General features: G+C 48.7%; 1 protein-coding gene across 4 annotated transcripts in view; it reads left to right on the top strand.

The window, feature by feature from the left end:
- The window catches only part of UNC45B (unc-45 myosin chaperone B), a 28,500-nt gene extending 8,633 nt beyond the window's left edge, over positions 1-19,867 (top strand). For all 4 annotated transcript variants that reach the window (XM_025440177.3, XM_049114220.1, XM_049114219.1 and 1 more), the window contains exons 8-20: positions 1,598-1,768; positions 3,612-3,783; positions 4,992-5,292; positions 6,095-6,189; positions 6,360-6,501; positions 7,307-7,447; positions 9,455-9,582; positions 10,678-10,744; positions 11,769-11,882; positions 12,179-12,294; positions 13,144-13,261; positions 15,612-15,767; positions 19,206-19,867. In XM_025440177.3, coding sequence (XP_025295962.1) covers positions 1,598-1,768; positions 3,612-3,783; positions 4,992-5,292; positions 6,095-6,189; positions 6,360-6,501; positions 7,307-7,447; positions 9,455-9,582; positions 10,678-10,744; positions 11,769-11,882; positions 12,179-12,294; positions 13,144-13,261; positions 15,612-15,767; positions 19,206-19,508 — 2,024 coding nt within the window. In that variant the 3' untranslated portion in view covers positions 19,509-19,867. The remainder of the gene's footprint in view (positions 1-1,597; positions 1,769-3,611; positions 3,784-4,991; positions 5,293-6,094; positions 6,190-6,359; positions 6,502-7,306; positions 7,448-9,454; positions 9,583-10,677; positions 10,745-11,768; positions 11,883-12,178; positions 12,295-13,143; positions 13,262-15,611; positions 15,768-19,205) is intronic.

Below are 19,867 nucleotides of genomic sequence, written 5' to 3'. Positions count from 1 at the left end.
TTCATTTGAATTTTTAAAAATCACTAGTGAGATTGATCATTTTTCTTTATTTTTATTAGCCATTTGGATTCGTTTGTCTTCCAACAACCTGTCATATATCATTACCCTTATTTTTTCTTGGAGTATCAGTGTTTTTCTTATTGATTCATAAGAGCTCTTTGTAGATTAATAACATGAACCTTTGGGAGTCCTGGATTCTTGATGTGGTTCTGACTTAACTGTCGTAATGGTCAGCAAGTCACATTCTTTTTTCTGTGCTAGAACCACTGGAGGGTCCCAAATGGTACACTTGTACAACTGGTGGTTAACTGGAGATGCTGGCCAGGACATCTTGGTTTTTCTCTTTGTGGCATCTCTAGTGGGCATCTTGGGTGTCTGTATAGCATGGTGGCCTCATTCTCAATGGACGAGCCCCAATGTGCAAGTGCTTTTAAGCTGCTGGGTGTGCTCTAAGTCACATGATTGACCCAGGGCCAGAATGGAAGAGCATCCCCAAGAATGGGAACACTGAAAGGTATGGTGCACTGAGGGCCACAGCTTCCTTGGGAAGTTGAAAGTTGTTGGACATCTCTGCTAAGGAATTCTACTAGATAGGGATCCCTGGGTGGCGTAGCGGTTTAGCGCCTGCCTTTGGCCCAGGGCGCGATCCTGGAGACCCAGGATCGAATCCCACGTCGGGCTCCTGGTGCATGGAGCCTGCTTCTCCCTCTGCCTGTGTCTCTGCCTCTCTCTCTCTCACTGTGTGCCTATCATAAGTAAATAAAAATTAAAAAAAAAAAAGGAATTCTACTAGATACTGATTTAGGATCCATCTCCTTGTAGCTTCCACCCCACTCTGACCCCAGTTCTGCTCTCTAGAGCCTCATAGAAGAAGTCTATTCTTTTGCCTTCATGACACACCCTTATCTGAAAAACTATCACATCTACCGATGACTTTCCTTGTCCAGTTAGATGGCTCTTTACTTCATCAGTCATTCATATGACATGTTTTGGAGATCCTTTCTTTTCTACTCCCTTCCTCCCTCCCCGCCTGCCTTTGAGCTCTAAACTAGAATGAGAACAAAAATCCCTAAGATGCAGTGAAGTCAGACAGGGAAAATGCAGGAAAAAGCATTTACCTTTTAATCCCCCAGCGGGCAGGGAAGATCTGGCATCCCATCTGAGGCTTGAATTTGGGCTCCCAGCATGCCTGAATCTGCAGGGAGTAAGATGTCTGTAAGGAATATAAATTTCTTTTCTGGAAAACATTTTGTTAAATCAGTTTATTAAAAGCTACATGAAGTGTCCCTGGCTCCCTGCCAGTCATGCCTTGGAATAAAGAACTTTCTAAGAACCAGAGCTGTTCAAGGATGGCAGGAGCTGTTGTAGAAGTCAGTGTGCAGCGTAGAGTGGCTGGAGGCCCATTGGGGGTATTGTCTAGGAACCTCCCTTTTTGGGGCTGAGATGGGCAATACTATATCTTCTGGGGAAATTCCAACTTCCAGGAAGCCATGGATTCCATATTTCCAGAACCCTTCTAAAAACCTCTGCCATTCGTGGTCCTATAGATCTGAGTAAGACCCTACTCTCTACTTACCCTTGTCCTCTCCTTCCTCAGACACCAAGAAGGACCTGAAGCAGATCACCAGCCACCTGCTCGACATGCTGGTCAGTAAGAAAGTGTCTGGCCAGGGCAGGGATCAAGCCCTGAATCTGCTCAATAAGAATGTCCCCAGGAAGGACCTTGCCATTCACGACAACTCGCGTACCATCTATGTGGTGGATAATGGTGAGGAGGTGGGAGGGTCTGGGGCTCATTCCAATCTTTCAGGGGGGCACCAGGATATCTGGCACTGAGCAGAAAGCAGAGGAGGTGTGGCCTTTGCCTAGAACAAGTCTTCAGTCCCACTGAAAAGCCAGGAAAAGGCATTAACACTTAGAAACCACCAACAGGCTGGTGAGGATTTAGATCAAAGCTCAGCTCTGAATTAAGGGCCTGAACACACACAGAAAATGCCCAAACATGCTGGAAAACACCTGGACAGAGTTACTTAACCAATGTGGGCAATGCCAAAGACAAACAGGACTCCACCAACCTTGGGAGAATGTTCCTGAAGTCCCATGGTTGGCAAAATACTTCATAGGCTTTCTAGAAGGGAGAAATGGCATCAAGTGTCCTATATATAAGGCACAGTAACGAGGTTCTAGCAGACAGTCCCTAAATTTGTTGGCTCCAAGATATTACCCACTCTCCCAAATCCACTTTAATTGTTCAAGAGTCATACCTATGGCTTTATCATCTACTGTGATAAACTCCCACAGGTTTAAAAACATATAGAACCATCCTTTGTTCTAAAAGGTTCAGATTAGCTTCCACCCATTTGAAATTTATCCTCTTTTGATATTGCCTTTCCTCATTTGGTTTTCACAGGTCTCAGCAAAGTGTACTTTAACAGATTACTCTAGCACTTATAAACCTCCTACCTCAGCACTTCCTTCCCTCCTCCTCCCCAGTTCTGGTCTTCTCTGCATATATTTCAAAGGGTGAATCACAGACCTCTTTCTCTCTGCACTCAGACCTAGGTCCAACCACACAGTTAATAGGTAGGGTAGGTGGGAAGCAATATTTGTTATTCAATAAGAATAACATACAACTCAGGGGCGCCTGGTGGCTCAGTCGGTTGAGTGTCTGCCTTCTGCTTGTGTCATGATCCTCAGGGTTCTAGGATGGAGCCCTGTGTCACCCTGCTCAGCAGGGAGCCTGCTTCTCCCTCTCCTGCTTCCCCTGCTTGTACTCTCTATCTCAAATGAATGAATGAATGAATGAATGAATAAATAAATAAATAAATAAGTCTTTTTAAAAAGAGAGAATGTACAACTCTTTTACTTTTTTGGAGCAAATTACCACATCTGTGGTGTCACCACTCTGTCCTTATCGCACCTTCTGTCCTTATTACAGCTTATTTAATCTTCATACGACTGTTCCTTATTCCATTGTGAGTTTTTTGAGGAGAGGATTGTATCTTTTATTTCAGTATTTGCTACCTAAAAGGTGCTAATTTATTTCTTCACTTATTCCTTCATTTATTCAACAGATATGTAATGACTGAATTAGCCTAATGGGTAATAGGAAGTCATTGAAGTTTCTTCAACAGAAGAGAGAAGAGATAGTAATAATAAATAGCAAATGTAGCATTTACTAAATAAATAGTAAGTGTTTGTTGAGTGATAATGACATGTCTGGATTGGCCCTAGGCAGTTTCCATACATTATCTCATTGAGTCCTCAAATGCTCTGTGGTAGGTAGTATGGTTCCCATTTTATAGAAGTGAGGCCTGGGGAAGAGAGAATATCAGATAGTATTTGGGGAAGGTTATACATCAACCCATAGAGGGTACATGTGAAAATAGAGGCCCACCCACAATGGGAGGTGAATTGCTCACCTAGGGGCAGAGTCAGGTACAGAATGCGGGTCTCCCGGCCCCATACCAGTACCCTTCATTCTGGAAAAGCCATGTACTGCCAAAAGATATGCTGGAGAGAAGCTGGTGCTAAGACAACTGAAGAAGAGGGTGTGTTTGTGAGGACAGACCCCAGCAGAGATCTGACAATTGCCATCATCTGTCCTGCAGGCCTGAGGAAGATCTTGAAGGTGGTGGGGCAGGTTCCAGATCTGCCATCCTGCCTGCCTCTGACTGACAACACCCGAATGCTGGCTTCCGTCCTCATCAACAAGCTCTACGATGACCTGCGCTGTGACCCAGAACGCGATCACTTCCGCAAGATCTGTGAGGAATACATCACGTGAGTCTCCTGGAGGTCTCAGGGAATCATGCTCTGTATTAGTTACCTATGGCTGTATAACAAATCACCCCAAAATGTAGCAAGAAGCTTGAAGTAATAGTAATCATTTATTATTTCACAATATGACTGCAGTTTGAGAGTGACTAGGCTGGGTGGATCTGGCTCTGGGGCTCTCATGAACTGACTGTCACACGTCGGCCTGGGCTGCAGTCATCTGAAGGCCTGCATGCTGGTGCTGGTTATTGACAGGAGGCCTCCATTCCTCCCGGTATGAGCCTGTCCACAGGTAGCTTGAGTATCATTACTGCCTGGTACCCAGAGTGAGCAATTCAGAGAGAACAAGGCAGAAATGGCAATGTCTTCTATTACTTAGCTTCAGAAGTCACACACGATCATTTCCGCCACATTCTCTTTGTGAGAAGCAAGTTGTGAAGAGTGGTCTGCATTTAAGAGGAGAGAGTTAGGTTCTATCTTTTGCATGGAGGGGTGTCAAAATATTTTTGGACTTATTTAAAACCTACCACAAGCTCCTGAGGTTGAAGGAACAAATGTCAGCTTATCAAGGAGACAGAGAGTGGGCCCTTTTGTGTTGGGGTGGCTGCTGGACTCTCCCACTAGACATCTGAGCTGCTGGGAAGCCCATGGATGGACAGTGCTCGCCTCTCTTTGGGACTTCCCTCAGCTGGAGACAGCTGCTTCCTCCTCCCCAGGGCGGCCAGCATCCAATGACCCGTGTGTCCCCCACCCCCACCCCCAGCTGGAAACAACTCTGGAGGGTGTCCCAGCTGTAGCACTCATCACAGGCTGAGGCTTTATGATGACTGAGTTGCAGCCCAGTGCGTCCTTCTGCCTCCTTCTGCCGAGGTTTGCTTCTTTCCCTTCTAAAACATGAGCTGATCCCAAGAGCTCTCCCTAATCAAAGTCCTTTGTGTCAGTCCCCATCCATCTGACTATGCTTCTTGGGGGGACACAACCCATGGCATGTCTGTTACATCACTCACCCTCACCATAACTCTGATTAGTAGTACTATACCGTCAGTTTATAGATCAAGAAGCTGAGGCTCAGAGAGGGTCAGGGAATCGCCCAAGGTCACACAGCACATGAGTGGTAGATCCAGGACGTAAATTTGAATCTGTCTGCCTCCAAATCCCACATTCTTCCCACCCACCTTAGCCAGTTCTCCTGACCACCTTGTCCTTGATTTTAGAGGCAAGTTTGACCCCCAGGACATGGACAAGAACGTGATTGCCATTCAGACAGTGTCAGGGATCCTGCAAGGCCCCTTTGACCTGGGCAATCAGCTGCTGGGAATGAAAGGTGTGATGGAGATGATGGTAGCGCTGTGCGGCTCCGAGCGGGAGGTAGACCAGCTGGTGGCCGTGGAGGCCCTCATCCACGCATCCACCAAGCTCAGCCGCGCCACCTTCATCATCACCAATGGCGTGTCACTGCTCAAAGAGATCTACAAGACCACCAAAAACGAGAAGATTAAGATCCGCACACTGGTGGTGAGTGTTGGTACCAGACGTGGTGGGTGCCGGGCCCCAGGGACACCAGATGAGTGAGGCGTGGCTCCTCTCCATGGGAAGCCCATGCTGTGGGGGAGCTTCTGCTCAGCCAGCATTTTCAGAGCAAACTCGAAAAAATCAGTTTGTTTCCCTAACCAGTTTCTGGATGGCACTGATAACCCATTTCAATTTTTCCAGTTTCATTTTATGGCAACTCTTTTCATGGGTCTTTTAGTTTGCTTGTAAACAATTACAGTGACAATTTGAGTCACTGATGTATTTTTCTGTTTATATCAATTTTTAAGAAACTAATTATAGCTTCTTCCATCATGAGTTTTCTCTTATGGAAGGCATGTTTTCCTTTTTTTTTTTTTTCTACGTTTTCCTAAGAGTACAATTTCTCCTGGGTAAAATTCTGCATATCTGAATTTGTTACCCACGTGGTCTGATTTCTGTGCTGGTTTTTGTGCTAGCATAACTTGCACCATTGCAGTTTCAGGTAAGATTAGTATCGTATTGTGCTGATTTTCCAAAACAGCAGTGGAGCCAAAATGGTGGCAACGGAATGGGGCAGGGTAAAGAAGTCCAGCTTCATGAGCATCTGCCCCATCCTGGAAGCCTCAGGGGAGGCATCTTGGAAGAGGTGACACCTGAGCTGAGTTCGGTAGTAGGCAGAGAGGTGTATCCAGGCAAAGACAAAGGGGCAAAGTGTTCCAGCCACAGGCTCAAACAGGGCCTGTTTGAGCAAGGCCCTTTGTCTCCAAGTGTGTCTGACTCTAGAAGCATCTCCCTTCCCCTACAGGGACTCTGTAAGCTGGGCTCTGCAGGGGGCACGGACTATGGCCTCAGGCAGTTTGCTGAAGGGTCCACGGAGAAGCTGGCCAAACAGTGTCGCAAGTAAGGGGGTTCGACTTCCCCAGGCCCACCGTCTTCTCTCTGGGATGTGCTCTAGTGGATGCTGCATGGTGAAAGGTCCCCCACAGGCTCCCCACTGCCCTGAAATGGGTTCACTCTCTTGACCCAAGCTCTGGCCCCCTTCCCCAGCGCTCTTCCTCTCCTATTTCCAGGTGGCTGTGCAATGCGTCCATAGATACCCGGACCCGGCGATGGGCAGTGGAGGGCCTGGCCTACCTCACCCTGGATGCCGACGTGAAAGACGACTTTGTCCAGGACATCCCCGCCCTGCAGGCCATGTTTGAGCTGGCCAAGGCAAGCGTGGCCCTGACCTCTGGCCTTCAGGAAAGGTCTACTAGATTCAAGCTCATAGGGTCCTCTGCTAGCCTGAGAAATGGGACTCCTGTGTCTTCATCCAGGCTCTGGCCCTACTGCCGATGTAAACCAGATTGGTTACTTCCCCCTGTCTGCCCCTCATTTTACCTGACCATAAAATGGGTGCTCGTGCTAATTCCCTGCCTGGTTCTTTTCCACCACCAAAGGGAGGAGGGGAAAGAGGGAGTTTCCACTCGGGGCCAGACCAGAGGTGTTTCCAGTCCCTACCCATCCCCCGCCCCCTATCCCATGGCAAAGTATGTCGGGTTTGGGCGTTTGAGAGGGGCACAGAGCAAGCAGCGCACTCTGAGGGCTCCCCCGCCCTGCTCTCCTGGGGTACTGTGGCTAGTGCAGGAGAAATGTCTGCCCACCCTGCGTGAGCAGAGCTAGTTCCTCTTCCCTCGGTGCCACCTGCTGTTGTCCAAGCGGGCTCAAACCAACTCACCCGACAGGTCAGAGGGCCGGCTTTTTTTTTTTTTAAGATTGTATTTATTTATTCATGAGACACACACACACACACACACACACACACACACACAGAGGCAGAGACACAGGCAGAGGGAGCAGCAGGCTCCATGCAGGGAGCCCGATGCGGGACTCGATCCCAGGTCTCCAGGATCAGGCCCTGCCCTGGGCCGAAGGCGGCGCTAAACCTCCAGCAACCCGGGCTGCCCCAGGGGGCCATCGTGGAAGCAGAGATTTGTTCTAAAGTTTCCCCTCCCGTCCCCCCGCCCCATAACTGCAGACGGCTGACAAGACCATCCTGTACTCCGTGGCCACCACCCTTGTGAACTGTACCAACAGCTATGATGTCAAGGAGGTCATCCCGGAGCTGGTGCAGCTCGCCAAGTTCTCCAAGCAGCACGTGCCCGAGGAGCACCCTAAGGTAGGGTAGGGATGAGGCTGGGTGGGGGGAGTCTGCGCCACCAGGCGTTGGGGCGCTGTGGGTGGGTGTGGGAGCATTTGGCAGAGGACGCGGATAGACCGAAGATGATCGTGGTCAATGTCTCCCACTAGGTGGCGCTCGTCCCCCCCTTAGTTTTAAGGGTTTACGCGCCTTGGGCGGGTGAGGATCCAACCATCATGTGTAGTCTGAAAAATCAAATGGGGCCATGATGAACGTTTTGCAATTTATGTTGTTTCATGGACATCAGACAGACAGTATATTTCATGTTTCCAACACTTTCCAGAAATTTCGTTTCCTGGGATATCTGGATTTCGGGATATAGGTGCTAGGTAGGAATAACAAGGGAGAGAATGGGGCCAGGCAGCTGTAGCCCAGGTGTCACAAATCTCCCTGAGGCCCTCCTCAGTGATTCCCTGCACTCAAGGGTATGCTTTGTCTGTGGTTTGAATTAGAATGCATATACATTGTATTTCCAGCCAGTGGAAGATTTAGATTTTTTTAAATGGTCAAAGAAGTATAACCACATCAGGAGATCTCTGGGTGGCTCAGGGGTTTAGCACCTGCCTTTGGCCCAGGGCTGATCCTGGGGTCCCGGGATTGGTCGGATTGGGCTCCCTGCATGGAGCCTTCTTCTCCCTCTGCCTGTGTCTCTGCCTCTCTCTCTCTCAATCTCTCTCTCTCTCTCATGAATAAATAAATAAATAATCTTAAAAAAAGAAAAAGAAATATAACCACATTGCAAAACAAACAAAAATGTAGACCCCAGAGAAAAGGAAATGACCACTCACCAATGACGTCATCTCCCTCTGACCACTGTCAGTGTCTTGGTACGCACGCTATGTTACTTAGCAGAGGCTGTTTTTCTCCGCGCATCTTTTTCTTTCTTTTTTTTTTTAATTTTTATTTATTTATGATAGTCACACACACAGAGAGAGAGAGAGGCAGAGACACAGGCAGAGGGAGAAGCAGGCTCCATACACCGGGAGCCCGACGTGGGATTCGATCCCGGGTCTCCAGGATCGCGCCCTGGGCCAAAGGCAGGCGCTAAACCGCTGCGCCACCCAGGGATCCCCTCTTTTTTCTTTTCATAGTTAGAATGTTTTATGCCCGATTTTGGGAAAATGCTTTAGGTGTTTTCCAGATGGCTATGCCATTCTTTTTTAAAATTTATTCTTATTTTTTAAAGATTTTATTTATTTATTCATGACAGACACAGAGAGAGAGAGAGAGAGAGAGAGAGGCAGAAACACAGGCAGAGGGAGAAGCAGGCTGCTCGCAGGGAGCCTGATGCAGGACTCAATCCCAGGACTCCAGGATCATGCACTGAGCCAAAGGAAGACACTTAACTGCTGAGCCACTCAGGGGCCCCATTTTTTTTTTTTAAGTTTTCGTTTAAATTCCAACTAGCCAGTATACAGTGTAATATTAGTGTCAGGTATAGAATTTAATGATTCAGCATTTCCATACAACACCCAGTGCTCATCACAAGTGCCCTCCTTAATCCCCATCACCTGCTATGTCATTCTCTGAATCCGTTTTTAAAGCTGCATACTGTTTTATGCAGGCAAGGCTGTATAGCATACTCTGCTGCTGTAAAGTTCAAATGTGGCTTCTAGAAATCACCCACAAATGCCAGCCCCTTCCCACCCACTTCGAGAATTATCTGTAGGGACTGTTCAACCTTGGGCCTGACTTTGGGTTTCCCTCACAACCCAATCCATTGTTATGTCAACTTTATCTGCTCTCTATCCTCTCCCCCTCCTGCCTAAGCACCCCCCCCCACCCCTACAATGGAAAGTGAACCTTTTGCAAAGTCCTTTTTGGCATGTAAGGTAACATTCACAGGTTCTGGGGATTAGGACATGGACATCTTTGGGGGCCATTGTTCAGCCTGCCACAAGCAGTTAGAACTGCACCACCTTTAGTTCCAATACAGATTGGCCTGGTGCCAGGTCCTTCCACACAGCCACCCTTTTGTCTCCCCAGGACAAGAAAGACTTTATAGACATGCGTGTGAAACGGCTTCTGAAGGCTGGTGTCACCTCTGCACTGGCCTGCATGGTGAAAGCAGACAATGCCATCCTCACTGACCAGACCAAAGAGCTGCTGGCCAGGTGGGGCTGAGGGGATAGAGGTGGCAGGGGAGTAAATGAGTGAATGAGCCATTGTGGGGGTCTGGAGAGGAGATGAAAGAAGATGGGTATTGGAAACTGACATGGCAGGGCACCTGGGACTCAGTCACTTGAGCGTCTGCTTTTGCCTCAGGTCATGGTCTTGGGGGCTGCAATTGAGTTCCATGTCCCATCAGGCTCCTTGCGCAGTGGGGGACCTCCTTCTCCCTCTGTCCCTCCCCCTGCTTGTGCTTCCTCTTCCTCTTTCCCTCCTTCCCTCTCTCTCTCTCAAATAAACAAAATCCTTAAAAAAAAAAGAAAAAAGAAAAGAGACATGGCAGGGCAGGTCATCCCTGGTGGAAGTTTGCATAAGGAGGAAAGAGGTCACTGTCCATCCTGGTTACCTGGTTCCCAGGCCCTGTGTGGGACCTGCTATTCCAAAGATGAAAGGCACAGTTTCTGTGTAGTGTGATGGAGAGGCAGACAGGCTCACAGTTAAAATATGATGCAGTGGGGGAAACGCAGAGGGTTGGTTGGGGTCCGAGTAGTAACACCCACCAGCCAGACTAGAGGTAGGTGGAAGGGCAGCCAGGAAGGCCTCCTGGAGGAAGTGACAAATCAGTGGAGCCATGAGGGGAGAAGAGGAACCACCCAAATACAAGAGAGGAAGGGTTCTGGGCAGAAGGGACAGAATCTACAGATACTGAGGACAGAGGGAGAAGGTGTGAATGAAATGGGGTTCTCCTGCAGTGTTCTGGAATGTGGAGTACACAAGAGGAAGTGATGCCAGTAAGACCAGAGAGGGGAAGAGGACCAGATCACAGAGGTCCTGGAGTGCATCCATGTTGAAGATTTTCTCCTGGTTGATGGGCAGCAAGGAGCCATTTGTTGCCTCCCCACATAGGGATGGGGTGGCTCTTTGCAGCCCCTCTTGGCTTCACTTTCTCCCCAGCTCCTTCTATCCATGGCAGTATCCAGCCAAGGTGGCTAATGCCGGGACAGGTACAGAACTTTCCAGGGCTTCACTGGGTCTGACTGGCTGGCCTGCTGATGCCTGGGGAGGGTGCACATTATGTGTCCTTTATCCTTGCCTTACAGGGTATTCCTGGCACTGTGTGATAACCCAAAAGATCGAGGAACTATTGTGGCTCAAGGTGGTGGCAAGGTAATTGGTGGGATAAGGTTTGCCATCCTAGAAGGTGATCCACTGGGGAGAAGCATGTGTGCACATGCACACGCTCTTTGCCTGGCCCAAGAATAATGCACCCCTTGCCCCAACCCAGCCTCCTGGAATACTGTCTTTCAGGTATCTCTCCTATCTGCTCATGCCTCAAACCAGCTTCAGCCAGATTTTATGGTTTGTCATGGGATTTACTGTGGGATCCCTTTCTTTTTTTTTTTTTTTTAAAGAATTTTATTTATTTATTCATAGAGACACACAGAGAGAGACAGAGGCAAGAGACGGGGGCAGAGGGAGAAGCAGGCTCCATGCAGAGAGCCTGACGTGAGACGGGGGCAGAGGGAGAAGCAGGCTCCATGCAGAGAGCCTGACATGGGACTCGATCCAGGGTCTCCAGGATCACGCCCTGGGCTGCAGGCGGCGCTAAATCACTGCGCCACCGGGGCTGCCCCTGTGGGATCCCTTTCATCATCCTTGCTATTGGAAGGAAGCATGGTACAGATGCACTGACCATAGACTTTGCTGTAGAACACATGTCTTTGAGTCCTTGCTCATTCCTTTTTTAGATGCATAACTTTGGGCGAATTACTCAATCTGCCTGAGCCAGTTTCCTCATGTATGAAATGAGGGTGGGGAACCACACATTTACTCTGCAGAATGTCACAAGGATTATAGAAAATACACTTAAAGTATTGGCTCATAGTAGGCGCTCAATAAGTGGCTGCTGGGATGATTAGGTTTGCCCTAAGTCAGGGAGTAAAAAGTCAGTGTGTTGATCCATTTGTTTTTCCAAAAACCAGCAGGGTGGATGAGTGGCGGAGAGTGTAGGTGAAGACATCCAAGTATGCTGGGAAGCTGGAGGAGTGAATCCATGATTCTGTATTTAATCATTCTCTGCGATACTCAGGCTTGCTTATGTTGCAGAAGCAGACAACGGCTGGAAAGGAGGGAGGGGAAGAGAGGCCTCTGGACGTCTGTGACAGAGAAGTGACTGTACCCTCTCTTATAGGCACTTATTCCACTGGCTTTGGAGGGCACGGACGTGGGCAAGGTGAAGGCAGCCCATGCCCTGGCAAAGATCGCCGCCGTCTCTAATCCGGATATCGCCTTTCCAGGGGAGCGGGTGGGTGCCGGGGTGGGTGGGATGGGGCAATGCTCCTAGGGGTCTTTCCCCTTGTTGCCCTAACCCCTGCCTGGGAGGGGGCATGGTGTGGTCACAGAGAGGGCAGTGAATTGGTGGTGCCTGGACTCTAGGCCTGGCTCTGCCCCTGACTTAACAGGGCTGTCCTCTTAGAAACTCAGTTACCTTGTCTGAGTGGGTGGGCAAGCATTTTGGAAATTCTAGAGCTGGGCACTGAAATTTTAGGGTCTGGGGGATCATAGTCTCTGCCTGACCCACTCCCTGACCCCTCCACGCAGGTGTATGAGGTGGTGCGGCCCCTCGTGAGTCTCCTGGACACACAGAGGGATGGGCTCCAGAACTACGAGGCTCTCCTGGGCCTCACCAATCTGTCTGGGCGGAGTGACAAACTCAGGTGAGTGGGGTGGGGAGGGAGCAGGGGTGGAGAGAGGTGCCCCAGGAAAAGTTTGGTGGAAATTTCAGATACACCATCTGTGCTTCCCGCTGAGGACAGGATCAAAGATGACGGGTATAAACTGCAGTGGAAGGGATTTGAGTTAGCACCTGGTGAATGTATGAAGGCAAAGGAGATGACAAAGACACTTCTTTCAGACTAAAGTAGTAAAAAAGATACCCAGGGGAGAGGTAGGGATTCCTTCTTGGGAGCGAAGGGGTAGTAGAGAGAATTGGGTTGAGATTCTTTCAGTTGCAAAAAACTCAACTCCCAACTGGTTTAAGGATAAAGGGAATTTAATGACATATAAATAAAAAGTCTGAGGTGACCAGATGCGTTACAAAGCTTCCCCACTTTCCTACTTTCTTTTCTTCTCTACTCTCCCTACTACTCCCCACTTTCCCACTCCCATCCACTTCTGCTTGTGTTGTCTTAGTTCTCAAACGGGGTCTTCCCCTCTGCCATGAACACAAGGGTCGCTCCAGACTTCATATCTTCTTGGCTTCATGTCCAGCAGGAGAGAGAGAAAGAATTTCTCTTCTGCAGCAACAATACAGAAGAATCTCCAGCCTGATGATATGTTCATCCCAGACCCCATGGCTATGGCCAGGATGTTATGGTGTCATTTAGTTTACACCCATTGATGCCCTTCCTGGAGCTGGGGGTAGGATTGATGTCATCCAGACTATGCTGGCTGAGGATGTAGGAGGGAACCACCAGCAGGGTGCAATGGCCCTTGGGTGGCCCAAAATGCCAAATGCTCACTACAGAGGACTCAGTGGCCACCCTTCCCCACCTCTCATACTGTAGGCAGAAGATCTTTAAAGAGAAAGCCTTGCCAGACATTGAGAACTACATGTTTGAGAATCATGACCAGCTGCGACAGGCGGCCACTGAATGCATGTGCAACATGGTGGTGAACAAGGAGGTGAGGTGGGCTCGGGACGAGGGTGGGGAACAATCTCCACAAGGAGAGTCCAGCCACAGGGCAGGGCCTGGCATGAGATTGGGGGTTACAGTGGTATTAAGGTAGCATTTTGCCAGAGAACCCAGGAACCCCCAAATCTCTCCTGGATTACAGCCCCCTTCCTGTAGGGACCCTGAGAGAAATATATGTACCAAGGAGACCAAGGAAAACATACAAAGTAGTATTATTCCAAGCTGTGGCTTTGACCTCTCGCTTGAGCTGGGTGAGATGGAAGGTACCATTTCCCTAAGTTATTTGTGTCTGAATAATTTCATAGCAGAGAAGGATGTAAGACCAAGGCCTCTCCAAGGGAGGCTTGGCCACTTACATGTTTCAAAGTTCCACCTATATAAAAAAGTGAGGAAAAGCAAACACAGATACAAACAATTTTAGAATATTTTAAATGTTCATATTTAATGAACAGTTGCTGTTCCGATGGAAACTGCAATGCACTAGAATTATGTTCTTCGCAGAGTAATTACAGGATTTATAAAAATAAAATGAGTTCAGAACATGCCAATGGCTTCGTGGTCCTGCAATGGGGATAAATGATAACCAGGTGGTGAATGAATGTCTTCTTCTTTTCATCCTGCCAGAGTACTGTTATGGCTGTAGGCACAACCTCATCTGAGGTATAGGGCCAAATCTGAGGCCCTTCATGGATGTGATGCCAAGTGGCCCTCCTGGGCCCTCATGTATGAGACCAGTTCCTCTTAATTCTTTTTTTTTTTTTTAAGACTTTATTCATGAGAGACGCACAGAAAGAGGCAGAGACATAGGTAGAGAGAGAAGCAGGCTCCTCAAGGGGAGCCCGATGTGGGACTCCATCCCAAGACCCCAGGATCACAACCTGAGCCAAAGGCAGATGCTCCACTGCTGAGCCACCCAGGCATCCCTGTTTCTTCTCTCAATTCTTAACTCAAGGTCTTGGATCTTTCCACTGGTATAGGATGAAAACTCAACCTATGAAAGCCTGTTGAAGTTAAATAGATCAATCAGTCGGCCAGTCAATCTAAGCAGGACCTCCCAGGGAGCTGGCCTGAGGTTGGCCCGGGTGGCTGGCAGCCACATGGGAAAAGAGACTGTGTCCAAAGAAAGAGGAGGGAGAACGAGAAGGGGGAGCAGGCTTCTCCTGGGAACATCAGCTGCTACAACAACCAAAATCAAAATAATCAGTTGTCCCAACCCAAACATTTTCATTTCTCACTCACCTCACTTCTTGCCTATGTTTGGATCCAGGGGCTTGCTTCCAAGCAATGACTTGGGATCCAGGCTTCTTCGACCATCAAGAACTATCCCCCGCTTCCCTAAAAAAAAGAACTGTCTCCCTCTCTGCCACTCTGGGAGTGGGTTCCATGTGAACGGGGAGAGAGACCACGGGAAAGGCACCTACCTAGAGTACTCCACCATGGTGCCTGGAGTGACACATATCACTTTCTCTCATGTTCCATGATGAGAACTAGTTTACGGCCACATCTACATGTGAGGGGTGGGGAATGTAATCCTTTTGGGGTAGCTGCCTCCTAGTACAACTGTGCCCTGTGTACTGACCATCTCTACCATGCTCTCACCGCTGAGGACCACTACTCCAGCATCAGGGGGATGCAGGTGGAGATTTATAACCTGGGCAGCTATGATTGACCTTTGATCCTTTTAGAGCTCCACTTCTAGGAAACCCAAGCCAACAAAATGCCCCTTAAATTTGACCAACCAGATTTTACTGTGGAGCCAATGGTGGGGGGGTCGGTGAGCTCTGAGACATGTCAGGACCCTGGGCTCTAGGAGGCCTTCCCTTGGCTTTAGGGTCCTTGGGAAGCTCATCCCTTCCCTGCTGAATGGTACAGCAGCTCTCACTCTGTCTCCTGCTCTTGCTCAGCCATTGTGCCTTCAGGGACTGCAAAGTCATTTTATGGCAGACTCTGGAGGCCCATCTGTTGTGGGAAGGACATTTCAGTCTACCCCCGAAGGGAAGTGAAACACAGACCTTGGGGCAACATCTACCATTCAGGAGTCCGTGCCTGCCCTTTCCCCTGGTGTAGACAGCTGAATGCAAACAGGAGTGGTGGCACATGCTGTATGGAGAATCTCCTGCTCTCTTTAACTTTTTAGCTGGAGGAACTTATAGACCCTTTCTCTAGCTAATCAGAGGAGACTTTCTGGGGTGGGGGGGAGGCTTGGGTGGCAAGCTGCTCAAGGGAAAGCTCGGAAGAATCTTGGGTCAGAGAACATGGCTTCAGATGCCTCTTTCCCTCTCCAGGCTGGCAGGTGGGGGCATTTGTCTCTGAGCCCTATACTTGCCTCCCTCCCTTAGGTACAGGAGAGGTTCCTGGCTGATGGGAACGACCGGCTGAAGCTGGTGGTGCTGCTCTGTGGGGAAGATGATGACAAGGTGCAGAACGCAGCCGCAGGGGCGCTGGCCATGCTGACAGCAGCACATAAGAAACTGTGCCTCAAGATGACCCAAGTGGTGAGAGCGGGCCCCGGGGGCAGCAAGGGGACTGCCTTGTGTGATCCTCTGTGGGGAGGCCAGCTTCCGAGGTAACACTTCCCTGGCCCCTGGATATCTGTTCCTATCACCTTGGAAGGAGAGTCCATACTATCTGGCTCCTTATATCCATTGTTGGGACTCTCCACGTGAGCTAACTCAGGTCCCTCCCACTGTACTCTCACCCACTGACTTTAGTGATGCTTACAGTTCATTACTTCAGAATGATGACAAGGATGGCCACAATACTAACGACTGCCGTGGAGCCCCTGAGCTCCCCGAGAGGAACATGGACTCGGTTGGGGTACCATAGGGAGCTTGTGGTTTGGCAAAGAAATGGCAGATTCTCTTACATGAACATGATGATCAGATCCTTTGGTGGATCTGTGGCTGTCTCAGCAAAGCGGTTTGCACACCATCACAAACGTGGCAGTGCAAAGTGAAAATGTCTTTATTTCACCAAACTGAACTTAGTTTATGGGCATCCTTTCCACTGAAGACAAAAAAATGTAAGCAGCTCAAGTCAAATGTACTCAAGTCTACTTTAAAGGCAGGCTCTTGTTTATTTTTTAAAAATATTTATTTATAAAAAAAAATTTATTTATTTGAGAAAGAGAGAGAGAGAGCTTGAACATGCAGCGGGGGTGGGGGCAGAGAGGGGGAGAGAGAACCTCGAGTAGGCTCCCCGCTGAGCACAGAGCCCAGTGCAGGGCTTCATCTCTTGACCCTGAGATCACAACCTGAATGGATATCAAGAGTCAGACACTTAACCCACTGAGCCACACAGGTGCCCCCTGGCAGGCTTTTTTGGATAGTCAATTCAAGGTGTTGTGTGTGTGTACGTCTGTGTTTGTGTTTGCATGTTCGCTCATGCCTTCTCTAAGATCCACGGGTGGGATCCCTGGGTGGCGCAGCGGTTTGGCCCCTGCCTTTGGCCCAGGGCGCGATCCTGGAGACCCGGGATCGAATCCCACATCAGGCTCCCAGTGCGTGGAGCCTGCTTCTCCCTCTGTCTGTGTCTCTGCCTCTCTCTCTCTCTCTCTGTGACTATCATAAATAAATAAAAAAAAAATTAAAAAAAAATAAATAAATAAGATCCACGGGTGCTAATACTGTCTGGCACCAGAGAAGGGTCTCTGTCTGATGTAACTCATCTTGGTTGGTCCTTGGGTTTTAGCATTTTCCCCTAAGGCAAGTCTCTCAAAAATGTAAGTCATGAGGGATCCCTGGGTGGCGCAGCGGTTTAGCGCCTGCCTTTGACCCAGGGGACGATCCTGGAGACCCGGGATCGAATCCCACGTCGGGCTCCCAGTGCATGGAGCCTGCTTCTTCCTCTGCCTGTGTCTCTGCCTCTCTCTCTCTCTATCTCTCTCTCTGTGACTATCATAAATAAATTTAAAAAAATATGTAAGTCACCTGGACGGCTGGCAAAAACATTTTCCCTAGATCTTCTGAATCAGTAGATTGGAGGTGGGGTGCTTCTGGCCTTGTGACTATGCTTTGAAACCACTGCCCTAAAGTAGCCTCTGCTGAAGTAACTGGTCACATAACTTCGGTCAACAGGCTCCTACAGGCCCTCTGTGACTCAGCCACTTACCAGACTTAGATGCTGCTCTAAATGTTTACATTTATTAAGTTCTTCCATTCTTCTGACAACCCTATGTAGTAGGTATAGTTATTTTTTAAAAAACATATTTTTAATTTATTTATTCATGAGAGACACAGAAAGAGAGGCAGAGACATAGGCAGAGGGAGAAGTAGGCTCCCTGTGGGGAGCCTGATGCGGGACTCGATTCCAGGACCCTGGGATCATAATCTGAGCCAAAAGCAAATGCTCAGCCACTGAGCCACCCAGGAGTCACTGGCAGGTATAGTTATTTTATCCGTTTACCAGAGAGGAAAACTGAGTGCAGAGAAGTAACTAGCTCAAGACCACACCGCCAGGGAATTGGGCAGGGATTGGAATCCTTCGGGATTGCTGACCCTCTCCTGGTCACTTCTTCCTTCTTCCTGAGGGCCTCTGAAATCTTGGCTACATTTCTGTGCCTGGAAGCAATGGCACTGGACCTATTATCATTTACCTGTCAGCATAAAACCTTCCCCTGAACCCTACCACGCTAGCTGAATTTTCATTTCCTTTTCTTGGGGTGGGAGACTCGGTGCAGTGTTTACAAAATTTGCTTAGAATCCAAAAAGCCAGTAATTGGTCTTTTTCTTCCCTTCTGTGTCTGTCTCCCCATCTGAGAGTGGTGCATGTAGAAAGCTGTCCCTGTTGACAAATGGAGGGTGAGGTAACAGGTACGAGGAAGCAAAGGGGGAAATCCTTGGATTAGTACCTAAAATCATCATCTCTGTCCATTTCTCCTTGGTGAGTTCTCACCATGCTCCAGCCCTCGTGCTAAGCTCTGTCCACGCGCCATATCACTAAATCGTCACGATGTAAGGAAGTAGGTAGACCTGAGGACAGAGGAGCTCCCGAGACCTGGAAAGGTTAAAAAACTTATCTAAGGCCATATTTGGTAAGTGGCTAAGCTGGGACCTGAACACTGGTCTCTCTGACTCCAAAACCCATACCAGTAACTGTTCTACTCTGCTGTCCATGTGTGTCTGCTGAATCTCTGAAAGTCAAGCTCCCTGGTTCTAGTCTTAGCTCCATTTCTGTCTTTTGGGATGATCAGATGGTCTGGAGTCCTGTCTTCCCTATGTACCATAGTTGAGCAGCTTCACAACTGGCAATGGAGAAGAGGGAATGGAGGAGGGATGGAGGAGAGGCTGCACTTCTAACACCAGTGTTTATTTGTTTGTTTGTTTTAATTTCTTTTTATTGGAGTTCAGTTTGCCAACATATAGCATAACACCCAGTGCTCATCCCATCAGGTGCCCCCTTCAGTGCCCGTCACCCTCCTGACTCCAGTGTTAATTCCAGTTGAAGTCAAAGCTGGTGGAGTGCAAGCCCAGGGCATGCCTGGAGCTCATGTCTCTAAGGGCCCTTGGGTTGACAGAAGCAGGCATTGCCCATGTGCTCAGGGTTAGAATCCTCTTTTCTGAACACTTTCCATCCCCTTCCAATTAGACATGCAGTGGCCCTGTCCCTTTGCTTCTCCAGATGCTTAAAAAAATAAATGGATGTGTGGGTGTTTATTCTCTACTATTTTTAGATGTGTGATCATAGCTGAATTACCTCCCCTCCCTCCCTTCTCCTCCACTTGTAAAGTGAAAAGGATTGGATTATGTCAGGTTCCTTCTAGTTTTCTGATTCCCACCCTGGCTCTGCTAAGGAGGTGGGCATCTGCCACCTGGTCCCAATGGGCTCAGATAGGCATATGCTGAGTCCCATACACATTATCAGATACGTGCTTGCCTTCTGTTTCTTTCTGTCCTTCCACTGATTTCTCTTCTTTATGTACCTCTCCCTTCCAGACAACTCAGTGGTTGGAGATCCTCCAGCGGCTTTGCCTGCACGACCGACTATCCGTCCAACATCGGGGCCTGGTCATTGCCTACAACCTGCTGGCAGCCGATGCTGAGCTGGCCAAGAAGCTGGTGGAGAGTGAGCTGCTGGAGATCCTGACTGTAGTGGGCAAACAAGAGCCAGATGAGAAGAAGGCTGAAGTGGTTCAGACAGCCCGGGAATGTCTCATCAAGTGCATGGATTATGGTTTCATTAAACCAGTGTCTCAGACAGGGGCCCACAGGGATGCTGGGGCTGGTCCTGTACTATGAAAAGTCCTAAGCTGGGAACTCAAGAAGTGTCAGTTCAGCTAGAGATCTTAGAAGTAACAATGAAGTCTCCATATAAAAGAAAGACTTGAGTGTCCCCTGAGTTGTCGACTTCCCCTTTGCCCCAGGAAAGTTTGGATGTTTCATTGGTTCTCTTGCTCCCTGTCTCCTTTACATCTGTCATGTTCCAGAAATTCTTAGAATAATTTTCATCTGTGATTTGGAAGACAAGTTGGATAATTCATTCTGTACCCATTCCAAAGGCCAGGATAATGGGCTGAATTCTTTGTACTTTGGAAAATGGATTGTGTGGTAAAGTAGGACCTAACAGGTGTGTGAATATAAAGGTTAGTGTTATTGTA

Source organism: Canis lupus, chromosome 9 (genome assembly GCF_003254725.2).
Source record: "Canis lupus dingo isolate Sandy chromosome 9, ASM325472v2, whole genome shotgun sequence".
NCBI classification, from domain to species: domain Eukaryota; kingdom Metazoa; phylum Chordata; class Mammalia; order Carnivora; family Canidae; genus Canis; species Canis lupus.
This window is presented reverse-complemented; position numbering and strand designations above follow the sequence as displayed.